At 42.8% G+C, this 14547-nt stretch overlaps 1 protein-coding gene across 1 annotated transcript in view; it reads right to left on the reverse strand.

The window, feature by feature from the left end:
• The window catches only part of AMOT (angiomotin), a 34292-nt gene extending 21300 nt beyond the window's left edge, over window positions 1-12992 (reverse strand). Inside the window, exons 1-5 of the mRNA XM_009327844.1 lie at window positions 12839-12992; window positions 10506-11424; window positions 3523-3976; window positions 1556-1700; window positions 62-154 (exon numbers count right to left, since the gene is read on the reverse strand). Coding sequence (XP_009326119.1) covers window positions 62-154; window positions 1556-1700; window positions 3523-3976; window positions 10506-11377 — 1564 coding nt within the window. The 5' untranslated portion in view covers window positions 11378-11424; window positions 12839-12992. The remainder of the gene's footprint in view (window positions 1-61; window positions 155-1555; window positions 1701-3522; window positions 3977-10505; window positions 11425-12838) is intronic.
• Window positions 12993-14547: the final 1555 nt, after the last annotated feature.

The following is a 14547-nucleotide window of genomic DNA, read 5'->3' on the forward strand; positions in this document are numbered from 1 at the left end:
TGTTATCCTTCCCAGGATGACTGGAGCATTTCTACTGACCCATAATGATTGCATAACTCACTTTGTGCAAAGAGTTGAGAGATGGTTTTCCGATTGTCTTCAGACCCCTCAAATTCCTTCTCCGCAAGCTGCTTATTGGCTGTCTCCATACGTTCTGCAAAATTTTTCAACAAAAGGAACACGAAGTAATTAAAAAACTTTCAAGCATTAAGTCACATCTGCTCAGGACATTTCTAATGCAAGCTAGGGGAACAGATCTAATTCTACACAGCCAAAAGTAAAAAGCCTATCAGAAGCTGGCACTCACTTTTGAAATGTTTCTAATCATGTCCTTGAGAAAATATTCTCAATGAGACAAAACAGGTTAAATAAAGTTCCAAAGAAATTACTTTAAACAATTATAACACCTAAAAAGTTTATTTTTTCAATTTTTACAAACGTTAAGACACCTTATTTTTTCCACCCAAATAAATCTCACCATGCAATTAAAAGATTCCCTTACAATTCTCCACTAAATCTTAATAGTTAGAAGATTAAATCACTGCTGTCCAATTACCTGGCTTTAGGGAAAAGTGTAAAACCCTAAGGACAGCTTAACAGTTCTGCTGCTGCAGGCTGTTAGAAATTTCTATCAGTCTATGAAAATAAGAATGAAATGTTTATGCTGTGTTTTATTATGAATGAGATTATTTAATGCAGGCCTTTGTGTACTGTCCTTCTCGATAGCATTGGGCACTGTATGGCCTTACTTCTTGGATGCTAAACAATTTCTGGGAACACAGTCTTAGTAAGAGACTAGGGGCAGTGAGAGCAGATGACACGTAGGACAATCAGGAAGCTTTCATACAAAAATTAAACTTACAGTTTAAAAGACTGATTGCGCACCTTTAAACATCTCATATTGCAGATGTTTTTCGCCTTTCAAACTAATGCTTAAACTTTGACCCATGTTAAGGTCAAATACCATTCAACATCACTCTCCACTGCCAGCCGTCGTACTGCCTCAGCCTCTTAGCAAGAACCAGACGCTAATAACATCTCACTCTGGAAAAGGAAGGGAGATCCAAAAAACCAGATGCCTACATTGATAAGGAATGACAAGACCTTCAGGAAGAACAGACAGTCTGCAGTTTGTACGTCAGTGCAAAAGGGTCACTGGACAGGAAATAAAGTGAACATGCCTGGTGTGGGATTAGGCAGTCAGCAAAACGTCTTTCCATTTGTATAAACTGAACAAATTGTACAAATTGTGTCTAGGATATAAGACGAGCGAATTCCAGGCTTGCATCTGGTTTATGGTATTTGGCTTATCACGTGTTTCTTCTCAGTGAGAAACAGGCTGGAAATGAGAGACTACAGCACTCTCCTAAACCTGTCTTTTCCGTACTCCCAGCAAGCGCTGAAGATTTCAGACTACTGAATATACCCGAGTATCCTGTCATATTCTAGTTGTGTCAACAGACACAGCGAATTCTGCAGCAAAACACTGCCCTGCCAAATAAGTACAACAATAAAAAAAAAGACCATTGAAGAACAGAAGTTTTACTTCATTCACCTCTTAGATCCCTGTTGAAATCATGAAGCCTACGAATTTCTCCTTCCAGCTTGTTTCTCATGGCCTTTTCCAGGGCATCCCGCTTAGAGGATGATTTCTCCAGGTTTTTGTACGCCTCTGAAACTTGTTGAATTTCTGTTTCCAGCTGCAGTGGAAGTGAAAACAAGTACCTACTATTTTATCACTAACAATTCTTTTCATTCAGTCTCAGAAAGGAGATTACTTTCTCTCAAGTTTTCCTTATTGAAAGAAACCTACATCTATACATTAAGTAAAACGACAGTCTCAGGTTTGTGACAGATCCTTCTGTATAAAGAATACCAATGGTTGGAACAAAGATCTGGACCCTCCTTCCAGACTCTAGCTCTGTTTCCCCAATATGATCAGAGCATAGATATAGCAAATTGAAGAAGTGCAAATGTCATCTATTGTTTTCTAAGACTGGGGCAGTTTGGCACTACTGTTAGTTTGGGCAAAAAGCATTTATATAAATAGCTAATGCAATATCAAGTTGAGTAAGTAAAATAAAACAAGAAAGGCAGACAAAACTATGCTAAAAAAATGCTAGCGGCCGATCTTGCATTACTGATGAACTCTGCAGATCTGTAATTGTTGTGGTTCAAAATTCACAATAAAACTTCCTGATGTCCTATGTTTACACTTCAACAACTTAGTTGTGCTTTTAAATATTCAATTTACTAAATGGGGGGAGGGAAACATCTGCAGTAAAATATGTTTTACCCTTCCTTCTAGCCTTCAGTGTAAACTTCTCTGATCACCCACAGGAGAAGGAGATTCACTTCTAACTCTCCTTACCAGGCATGGTTTTGCATTGCTATGGAAGTATGGATCCACATAATAGCAAACCCCATCAGCACCGTCTACAGCAAATGATCAACAGGGGGGTGGAGGGAAGTGCATTTTTATCATTCTTTCATTATCAGGAAGCTGTCAAACATTTCTCTAAAGCATTTCCTGGCCAGGAACCTTCCAAAAGAAATAGAACAAAACAAACATATGTCCCTGGAAAGAGGTAACATAGGGAATAAATGGGTGTGGAAAGCCACACTGGTCACCTGAACTCAAACAAGTGTTTTAAGCAGTCACACATTTTTATGGCCCTGGAGACTGCTCAGTGCAAAGAGCACAGCAAAGCCCAAAAAGTCCTAAATTGCAAGTAGCATCAGCCTTTTCACAGCAGCAAGTCAAAAGCAAAGCTGACCTGCTGCACAGCTTTAAACCATTGGTCATCAAGAAGTTATTTCTATGAGGCTGCAATGAAAATACCTCTACACGTGCACGTTAATGATGGCTCTCACTGGGACTTTTTTTTTTAACCATTTTAGCACCACTTACTCTACTTGTTTCATAAAGCCAAAGGTGGCAAATAGCACGATCCAAAACAAGATACTAAGTTTTCATGGAAGTTGTGTGGTATTGAGGGAGTTACAAAAGAAGCGTTAGTTTCAGTCCTGCAGTCCAAATGTCTTTAGTGTAGCCATAGCAGCAATACTTGTCTTGCACACTGTCCTGCCAACCAGTTTTGTAGCAATGTCCCCTGATGTCTCCTTGAGTGACTATGGTCTCATGTCATTCCACACAGGCCCTTCCTGCAGTCTCTAGTCTTTTAGACTGATGGGAAAATGAAGCCTGCTGCTCTCCTGGACATAAGAACACTAGCTTTTATTTAACCAAGCAAGCCAAGCAGTCAGCCTCTTCGAGACAGCTGATGAGGATGCTCTTTTGAGCATGGTCAATTAGCTGTTAGAATAAAACAGAATTCTATCTTCTGACAAGGTTAAGCTGCTGCCCAAAGGGAGAGGATACAGACAAATCAATCTGCATATAAAAGACTCTAAAGTAGATAATCGATCCCTTAAGCAAGGAATGTAACAGCTGCAGATTAGGTGATTCAATTATGGACAATACTATACACAGGAGAGTGCCTGATATCCAAAAACACCCACCTTCTGCAGCCGGGCTACTTTCTCGTAACACCCATCCAGCTCCTGTCGTAGAGACCGGTTCTCTTCTGACAGGATTTCCACCATCTGCTGGGCCCTGGAAACTATAGCAAAAGGATCTACTTGCATCTGCTGATATGGGGAAGGTATCTGCTGAGCCCGGGACATTACTGAATAGGAATCGCCTTGCTGCTGCTGCGGGCCTAGGAAGGGCTGGCATAGTCGGTACAAATCTCCCTGATGGACTTGGTTTGACAAGAATGGCTGCTGGGTCCGTGGCAGAATGCCAGGATCTCCCTGGCTTGGAGTCAGAGGTTGCTGATGCTGGGAAGGGGACAGCCTGGATGGTGGCGGAGACTGAAGCAAAGTCAAAGATCCCAGGGATGTCAAGGAAGAAGTTGGGCTGTGGTGGTGAGGTGGTCTCTGTTGTAACTGCAGCTGCACATCTGGGTTCTGCCTGGAAAACAGAGAGCAGAAGCTCCATCAAAGTCACGCAGAAGATGGTGCACAAACCCAGCGTCAAGGCGTGGGATGACCTGTGTAGCTCCTATGCACAGGTCTTCCCACACAAAAGACTCATATGTGAGGTTTTGCTCATTTTTATAAGTTTGTTTTTAAAAAACGCTACAAACCCAAATCATTATCAGAAAATATATTCTAAGTGCACGAAGATCTTTCCTCTTGAGTCTATTTTGTACCGAAACACTAAGAGAAACTCCATCAACAACTACTGACCAAAATTATTTTTATAACTTTTCTCTACAGGTTGTGGATACAACAGCTAAACTGAGGACTGTTAGGAATGGGCTTTTTTGTTCTGTCCTGAAATGTGCCATCTCTCATGGAGAAAACAATGAATTTTCTTCTGCAATTCAGGATACAGAGTTAAAGGGATTGGCTAAGCTCTATGTTAGTATGCCAGCACCACTGACTCCAGCTTTCTGAAATACCAACCAACAAGCTGCAGCCTGGTCAAATGAGACAGTTAAAGGATCTGAAAACCAACCTAAGAGTCAGAAGCAGCCTTTTGATTCAGAACCACCCTCAGTCCTATGTAGTAGGTGTGTTTACTGCTCCTAACAATAACCTCTATAGGATATCAAAGACCGATCTAGCAATCTGTAACATGCTCGAGTCTATCACAGAAATAACTCCAAGCTACACCAGCTCACGTCTCCCAGGTGCTGGAGATCCCCAGCTCAACTTCTGCTGTATTAGCCAAGTAAGAAACCTCTCTTAGAAGATTGTGTGGATTTATCGTGCTTGGATGACCTCAGGAGGCAGGTTTTGCTTCCTCCTCCAAAGACGTCCAACCTTTAACTTCTCTGGACGTTCTTTATTCTTAACAGTTGAAGTCACTCCCCTCTCCATGCTGCAGCCAGTCTCTTTTTAAGCACAGACCTCAGCCTGGTGCAGACCCAGTCTGGCAGTTTAACGTGTTCTGAAACACTCCAGTTCTTCTGATTAAATTTCCCACCCTTCGGGATGCAGTTCAACCCTGCAGCTGGAAAAGCACGTACTATTGTTCCACCTGGCCATAGCTGCTACAGAATACCCCCGCGGTTGTCTGTGTTCACAGGAAGGGCCCTATGCGCTTGCACTGCTGAGTGCAGGAGGGGTACTGGATGTACAAGACAGCCCGCAGCATAGCTCTCCCACCACGCCAAGAGTGTTAGTGGCATGTCAATCGACAACAGCAAGCATGAAGCTGAACTGGGAACTAAAGGGTTACACAACGGGCTTCTCAACCGATGTGCAAACACTCAGCATTATCCTTCCTGTTCTCTGCAGAAAGAACGCATCAACTCTTCATACCCATCCAAAGAGGAAACGTCTGCATTACTCACATCTGGCTGGCAGCGCATGTAGGAGTTCATACGTTCTCAGCCCAGCGCAGGGTTCGCTATTTCAATGTTATGCATCTTGTATCTCATTTTCCCTGCTTTCCAGCAGAGAAGGTGCATAGAAACCTCCAAGCTGATGCTCAAATTCCTTAACAGGGAAACAAATCTAGCCTTTGTCATTTACGGAAAAACAAATAATTACTGCTCTAGTTACTGTTTCTCTCTTTCTCACACTCAGGTGACTGTGGTCCCTGTCAGCAACATCATTTCAGGAGCTATATTTCCCCAGAAATGATCATATGCAGCATGAGGATCTCACGGGTCATGCAGAAGAGAGATGAGCAATTAATTTCCTCAGGAATGTTCCGTTTAGTAGCAGCAATTTGGTTCCTCCCCTCCTGGGAGGTCAGCTCTACTTATCATTGCATTTATTTCACTACCTTTATTTGCGAGTTCTCGTAATGAAGAATGAGGCAAAACAGTCACATGCCATGCCCAAGGTCGTTTGGTTTGTCTCAGGTAGTTTCCAGCTCCTTTCTTAGCTCACCCAGTTCTGTGCAGAGTTAAAACTTTGCATCTTCAGAAAGCACTCGTCTCCTTGAGCTTATTCTTTACCTAATGTCATGCACCTCTGTTTTGATGTTATAATCAATTAGGGAATAACCTTGCTGTGACATGTAATCTATGATGACCTACAGAGGTCAGATCAAAAGAGAGACGTTGCCAGTCTGCCTCATGGATGCAAAAAAACACCTTTCCAATTCTGAACCTACAAAATACTCTCTTCCAGTCTGAAAACAACCTGAAGCAGTTACTCAGAGACTGACTTCGCTGATGTCAGTGTGTTAATGTTATGGGCCTAATGAGGACTATTTACATGCCAATGTTAACAATTTGAGCTATTTGAGTAAAAGCATCTCGTTATTCTGCCATCAGAGACGCATGGGCAGAATCTTGCCATTTCCGCAGGACCTGAGCACAAGGAAATGGCAAAAGGAACACAAAGATGGCCAAAGAAAAACAACAGCAGCAGCTAAATTCTGAAGGGACAGTCTTTGTACTGACATGCCTGGTAATGACATTTTTTTAAACCCATTGTAAAGAACAACTCTAGGAAATCATGGCTGAGTATTTCTAAACCAGATACATTTCCAAGATTTCCAGCATCTTGGCACTCACATCCAAAGCCTCTCACATCTTGAAATTATACCAATCTTGTGGGTTCAAGCTACAACATGAGAGCTGGGAGCCTCTAGTTCCGCTGCATTACCGACAGCATTAGAGCTTCCAAAATGTCACAAATGCGTTTATATCCCCAGCAAAATGAGATAACGCAACTGGGGTAATACATCCTGTCTTAAAAAAAAAAAAATTAAAAAATCCTAATAACCTCACAGTGACAACTAGACCTTTTAAGATCTTGTATGCAAACTTTTACATACACGTCCAAAGAATGTTTTAGTATCCCCACTACTTTCAATTTTGGCTTATAAAATACTTATATATATATTTTGTGGGTTCAAAATACCTGGCTCTGAGATCCCTCAGATTAACATGAGAATTGCGGAATTTATTTCCCTGGTAAACCAATTTTGGACTGAGAGATTCAGAAAGGTAAATGAACGCAACCGGACTTTTCAAGATTGTTAAGCCAGACTGCAAAATTTTAAGGTACAAATCACTACTGGGGTCACCTAACACAATTGCTGATAGAATGGTAGTAAAAACTTCCCTCCATGAGAGAATCAGTCCTCGGGTAACCCTGCAGTAGTAATCAAAATTATATCCGAACTAACTACTTCATGCAAAAATGCGGAGAGACTCTCAAAACACATGGAAAACAAAATCATGCAATCTCCTTCCATTCGCCTCAGTGTCATAAAGACCTGAAAACCTCAAACGCAGGAAAAAAACTCAGAGCAATAATTCCCACAAGTGTTTAAGTTTGAAAGCTTAACTTTAAGGGACACTTCATTCCGAAGACTGTATCATGCAAGAATCTCTGCTTCTCTTACAGTCCCTGGCACGTATCGGAGAAACACGCCACGCGGGCCAAGTACAAACCTGGATTTATGGCTCTGCAACTACAAGGGTCACATTAGCTTTTAAGTCATGAAGACAGAGATATGGAGTAAGGGCAGTTCTGCAAGCAAACCTAGCCATCAGGAGTCCTGAGGCTGCCAGGATTGCAAACATCAAGTCACGCAGAAGATCTGCGGGTAGAGCAACAAAGTGGGGAGGGCAGAAGAATGAAGAGATCAGGAAAGGTCTCTGGCTCATTAAAATTTTTTCTGCCTTCCCAGCTTCTTCTGCCTGTTTCATGTTTAAGAAGCTACAGTTGCCCTCTCTTCCCCAGCCCTCCTGCACAAACCGGGAAACGCTGACTGCAGGAGGGAGCAGACTCCGCTTGATTAGGCAGCTGAAATCAAACATGCATTTTTGTTCTGCTTCCTAGTCATACCTGATTATCCCCCACTTTGATGCTGCTCAGGGGAACACAGTGCACAGAAGTGATTTACTAATTATGGGACAAATTCTGCAGGCCGCTTTCTCAAAAAGTTTCTGTGAAGTCAATAGGATTAATCACCACAGCAAGAGCTCAGTCATTTGGGCTCCGAACAGGGGATGGCACTTGAATCAGCGAGACAGTGAGCTTCCTCTGCACCCAAAACCGTAACAACAGGAGCCCCTTCTCTTGCTGTTCTGCCACAGGAGACCTTGCAACCCCACAGGACACTGAGCCCAAGGCACCCATCTTCTCCTCTGAGACCTGAAGGTTTGTTTTCATCACCAATGCTAAAGTGCAGTTGAGATATTAGGGAGAGAATAGGATTTTGGAGCTTCACATGCAGCCAGCATGAACTTCCTTTAAAATTTCCAAATAACAGCACAGATGCCTCCGGCATGCCCAGTATTTACATTAAATCACCATCATTACGAACATATACGTGTTCCCAAACTTACACCGCCCAAGAGCAGGTGAGGCAAACTGTTTGCAGACTGGTTTAAACTTACCACACAGCCCATTCCTTTCCCAGACTGGGGAGGGTGAAGCATGAGAATGCTGTGAATTCCCCAATGTTTATCTTGCTCAACGAGTTTTATTTAACCGCATCGTTAGGTCACCCTCAAATTCCCCTGAACAATGAGGGGAAAAACCCGCAGAAAAGGGTGTGGCTTCATGAGCAGAAAGAAGGGGCTTTGTTTCCTTGACGCACAATTCAAAAAATGCACACATTTACCAATCCAAATTAATCCCGATAAACACAGAGCTGCAGCGTAGGAAAACTGGAGTCTCCGAAAATACTTTATTACTCCAGCAAAGACACTCGTTAGCACTGCCTGGTGCGAGGCAAACGCGCTCCCAAAAGTTGTATGCCTTTAAAATCCTCACACCATTACCCAGCTGCACCTTTAGTAACACAGAAGGTTTCTTGTCTAAATGACAGTTTCTCTTAAAGTGTGTGGGAGAGGGAGGGGAATAGAGGACTCGCTCCCTTCCTTTGCTACGCTGCTCTGTAATTTATGGATTAGTCTTGCAATTGTTCTACTGCTACAGCATTTGCTTGCAAAGGAAACCTCTTCTCTGTGCAGCTATTTAGGTTAAAAAGTAACCTCATTAGATTCCCAATGCTTTGAAGACAAATTTCAGTTGCTTCCCCTACTGGAAACCTTGCCAGCTGAACCTTTCTCCTCCCCCTCCTTCCCCCCCCTCCATGTTCTTTCAAAGCAGCCAGGATCCATCCAATACAGACAAAAATCACCCTGTCTAGAGGAGCTGACTGTTGGCATGTTTTCAAATACCTCTCCCTTAAACAGCAAGCAGGCTACGTCTCAGATTCACTATATATAATATTATGAGTATTTCTGATGCAGCATAACCATTAAGGATCTGTTTCCCTTTCCTGTGTGCACAGAGATTTGAGGCCTTTGAATTTCCAAAAACATTTGCAACGAACTTCTACAATCATTACCCCCCCTAAACCCTTTACTTCCCCTTTTCCTGGCCTCTTTATTATTTATTTAGCCAGATCAAAGGGCCTTTTCATCAGGCTTGTATGCTGCTGAAGTCATTTCAGATCACAAACAATGGTGGACAAACTCTGAAAATAGCTCCCCATAGGACTAGGAAGGTTCTGAGCAGATTCAAACTCCCCAAAGCAAATTCAAACAGACTCTGTTCCCAAATACAGACTGGTTTCTTCCTCACGCTCCCCTCAAAATACTATACGATATGTGCAAACACAAATACACAGAGACCTCACCATTTACCTATGTAGCAACGCCCCTCCTGTTGCTCCTTTGTATTACTCTTTTAGCTTCAAAATGAGCCCAAAATCATTATACCAAATCCCACCTGGTCTTGGACAGACATGAGATGGTAAGGAAACAGGTAAAGCCGTATTTTTAGCCCACCTGAATAAAACAACTTCTTCACCCACACGGACATCAGTGTTTAGCTCAAGCCAAATCTGGCTCCTTATCTAGAGGAAACCAGAACAGGCTGAGATTTCAAATGATGCAAGGAAAATTAGCGAAAGCTAAACAAGCAAGTCTGGGATGAGGCACAAAGCATGCTCCACTTTCCACTCCAACACTTTGGTCCACTGAAAATAAAATTTGAAAAACTCTAAAGGAAGCTCAAGTGATTTTTGTTACCTGCACCATTACTGCTTTCTCCTCTCCTACGTAGCATTTAGATGCAGTTTAAACCTAAAAAAATTCTTTTGTCTGGGCAGATGTAATTAAGGAACAGCTTAAGTCTTGCAGTAAGTAACTGCAAGTTTCTACAGTGAATCACACCATAACCTTGGCTTTTGTAGCAAACCTTTTGTAAGGCTCTGGAGCCTCAGCATTAAGCTTCCCTATGCCCTAAAATCAAGCTGGCTCGTTTTAGGGTTTTTTTTTCGTTTGTGGTTTTTTTTTTTTTAAGAAGAGTCAGGCCTCTCTAGGTAAGCTACTGAAACAGGTTACAGTTCTTCCAGACGCAGTCTGTAGCTGAACACAATATGTCGTCTCACATAATAAAGATGGGATCCTTGCTGAAAGAAAACTTGCCTCAGGAGTGAGGGCAACGGACTGAGTCTTATACTGTCTTTCCTTACGTGGCTGTCATGGAGTTTGTTTTAAGATCTTGCTTACCTGACTGACCCATACTCGGGGGGATGTTGATACCTCATCATAGGCCCATCAGATCGTCCCTGCTGGCTCATACGATGATCACTATAGAAATGTCCCGAGTCCTGAGGTTTGCAGTTCATAGACGGGGTGGACACATTTTTGTAAGGATACTCTGGAGGAGGACCCCGCTGCTCCATTCCTTTCATGTTGGGCTGGGAAGGGGGCTGCACTGCGTTCTTGTAGAACTCATTGGAGCCAGAATTTTTATAAGGGTCACTGGACTGCTGAGGAGAAAGTGGAGAGAGGGGGGAGAGCGGCGCGCTTGTGACAGGCGCATGGGCCTTGACACCGCTGGTGGCCAAGGACAGCTGCATCAGCCTCTCGCTCAAGGAGCGGACGTGCCCTTGCTTGAGGTCCTTAAGTCCTTCATCCTGGTGGACCTTCCCTGGGCTCACCCGCTGAACCGTGGGCCGCCCTTCAGTCCTCATCTTTTGGTTGGTGACCCCTGTTACATAAAACGCTGCCCCGACACTAGCATGCGGCTGGCCCCTGAAATACTGTGACTGGACTTTGGCTTCCTCATAGGTCGGGAGATCCTCACTGTTCTGAAGTCGCGGGGAGAGCTGCTTCTCCATGATGCTGTTGTCCACCTGTATCTCCTGGCCCTGGGGCTCCTGACGGGCAGCATGAGTCACAAGCTGGTGGTCCTGGGAGCTCAGCCCTTCGTTCTGAGATGCTGGACTCCCAGTGCTGTTGAAAGGGGGGGCATTTCCTGTGGCTTGCTGGTGTAAGGCAAGAAGGTTACGGTTGTCATTTGGGTTTCCGTATCTGAGCTGCTCCTGCAGCAGGCGCTGTAAAACTGTCGTAGCTGCTTGCTCTTCTGAATTCCTCATCTCAAACTGTGGTGCCTTTTGGGTGGAATGTAAAAGCTGCCCTTGACCTAAGGAAAGGAGACACGGTTATTAGCGCCTGAGTGGATCAAGCAAGAGACATTTAAGAGCAATGGCTTGAAATACAGAAAAAAAGCAGGTTAGATTACCAAAGGTTCCCATAACAATGGGGGTCATTAAGGCCCTTGACCTAAGAAGGACTTGCATGCCAGGGGGCAAAGCCTCGGAAGGTGATGAAAGGTGACTTGCAAGTTTATAGGAATATCAATCGACTGCAAGCTGTAGGGATGCATGCCGAATACCTCAGACAGCAAGGCTGCTTTCAGGCAGAAAGGAGACCTGTAATTCACAAGATGATGGTAAAAATGCCTAAGACCTCTTTGCTTTACAATTAGGGCTACCAACAGTGAAATACACTTCCCATATTTCCAGGAAGACAAGGATTAAACGGTGAAATCAGCAATTTGCCAGTTTTAAGGAAGAAAGGAAAAAAAAAAAAAAAAAAGAGGCCCATTGAGATAGTATACGGTTCAAAGGAAGTAAAAGAAATCTCTTAGCTTAGATCGTTTAAAGCAATTAATGAATACCTCGTTACCCAGCAGGTTTTTAGAGTTATGAAATACCAGAGTGAGATCAGCACCTAGTCTCCCTGCTGCAGAAAACACTACGTACTGGTGCAAGTGAGGACTCTAACTTACTGCTATACAAAAGCAACCAATCCTCACACATCTAAATATCGTCAGCTGAATGCATGCAAAGGCAAGAGGAGGAAAAAGAGTTGTCTGATCTCTGAGCGGCAGGAAAAAACACTGTGTACCAATGAGAGAAACACAAAGAGCCAATGTCAAGCACATCCTAAGTACAGATTAAGCCAGTGACCAACAGTGACTACACTTCGCTCAGTCTCCCAGTGGAGTCGGGAATTTGTCATGGAAACTCAAGCCCATTGGCCTTGCGTGAGTTGAAATATCCCAAATTAATGACACCTTTGAGACATTTAACTAAAAGCAGAGCTACTTTTGAGCTAGAACAATTCAGAATAGAGAGTATGCTTTACTTGTTGGCTAAGCTGTGGCTCTGCCCTGACAGCAGAACGCACGTTGGTATTCCGGCACTTTATTTTGACACCTTTTTTCTGTATAACATTGTCCCTTAGCAAAAGGTAACTTAGTCCCAACAGCTTGTTCCGTGGCAGAACCAGCAATGGACTGCAGGAGTCAGGAGACCTGAAGGGTCTGCTTTGTTCTATGTTTCCACAACCACCTAGTTTCCTCCCTCAGGCCAGCCTACGGCAGGAGTCTACCCCTGTAACACATCAGGCAGACAGAACCCTTCTGCAAACGTTAATGAAGAGAAAGTTAAAATCCACCTCATCCCAGGCTGCCTCACCAAACTAGGAATTCAGGCCCTGTTAACTGGCCTGGAACACGATTCTTCAGAAATCCTATTTGAAGTGGCACATACCTATTTCCTTCACTTTGACTTCCTTGGTAAGGACGAGCAGTTCTGCCACATGGGGGACACACACACAGCCTTCCTCCCGCAAGTCCAAAATCTCCACTCAGAGATGGCTTCAGTCTCCTCTTCAGTAGGCCAGATCACTTGATACTCTCCTCGCTTCCAAAATAATTCTGAGGAAAGCATTGAAAACATCATTTTAATCAGCAGATGAGACCCTAGAAATAATAAACCTTGGCCCATATTTCAGATTTTTCTTTTGTAGCTTCTTGTTTTCTCCCAGAGCCCAACAATTTTGATCCCTTTAGGATGAATGAACCCCCCTGTCCCTAGCAATCTACTCCAGCTGCTGCTTTAATCATGGCAATTTCTGCTCCAAGATTAAATGTTGCCAAGTAATGCTCTGTCCCATCTGTGCCTCCAAGTGAAACAGTGATTAAAACCCGCTAATTCTTTAACTCCATTGTTTTATTTTTTTGCTAAGAATGAAAGCTGCAGCACAGATGATGATACCCTGTAATTATGGCTCCTTTTCCAGTGGTGCTGTATATTTCAAACTATATCAGCAGAAATCCTTTGATGAAAGGTGATATGGTTAAATGCTTTATAAGCTTCAACAAATCATGCCTCAGAAATGACTGTGAGAATGATCAGTATACGAATATTGGCTTTGTTTTACAGGCTGGGAAAGTGAGGGGAAGAAAAGGACACTGACAAAGTATATGCCAGAAATATATTGCAGAGCACAGCTCTAATTCCCAAAACATTCTTTAATTACGTTACTTTTCCCTTTCAGAATATAAAGCACTAAAGAAACTTTAACCATTGAGGGGACAATCAGGAGAACATAGAAAAATTGTATTTAGGCGTGTTACTCAAGAAACAGTTAAATTTACTACTAAAGGTGTCCTAAAGAAAAAGGCAAACAACGCAAAAGTGGAACATACTTGTGCATTCGGTGTGCTTATACTTTAAGGGCAGGCAATTAAGACAGAACTAGTGAAATAAAAAATATTCATTGAGATGTATAATTTAACTTAATTTCCTGGTATGTTGCAAAAAATAAAGTGAACAGATGTAGTGAAGGAATGCAGACGTGGATACTTCTGTCTCTGTCTTATTATGGCACACATCCACACCCAAGAAAAATTATCTCAGATCTGCAAGTTAAATACTTGAGGTGTCAACAGCAATTTCAAGGCACATGAACAATATCTAACTAGGGAACAAGGCTGTGTTGTGTGGTATGGTACTTCAAGATGGTGGTTGAAAAAAACATCTAATGTCAAATTCTTAACTGGTGACTTAGCTGGAAAGGGATATATTGAAAACAGCTGCCAGCAAATATGCAGTAAAGAACCTTTAAACCAGGCATTAAGATAGCAGATAACTAGAGCAATTTATAGTCTCTTTTCCCAGTGTTGCACAACAGAAGTTAAGGATTCCTCGTCTTCCTCATACCAGTATCATCACTGACTCTTCTTTTTTTTTTTTTTTTTTTTTTTTTTTAAACAAAGTTGCCCTAAGCAACCCTTTTTATTAGCGCATAAAAAGGCTTTTATTATGCAATATGATGCTGCCTTTCCACCCAAAGATTTCTTTTGTCTCAACTGGAAAAATCTAAGGCGGGGGGGCATTTATTTTTTTAATACAAAGATATAACCCAGCCTGAGATTTCGCCTCTCTGCCTTAAAGATTTTCTCAACAGACAAATT

Source organism: Pygoscelis adeliae, unplaced genomic scaffold (assembly GCF_000699105.1).
Source record: "Pygoscelis adeliae isolate BGI_AS28 unplaced genomic scaffold, ASM69910v1 Scaffold14, whole genome shotgun sequence".
Taxonomy (NCBI): Eukaryota; Metazoa; Chordata; class Aves; order Sphenisciformes; family Spheniscidae; genus Pygoscelis; species Pygoscelis adeliae.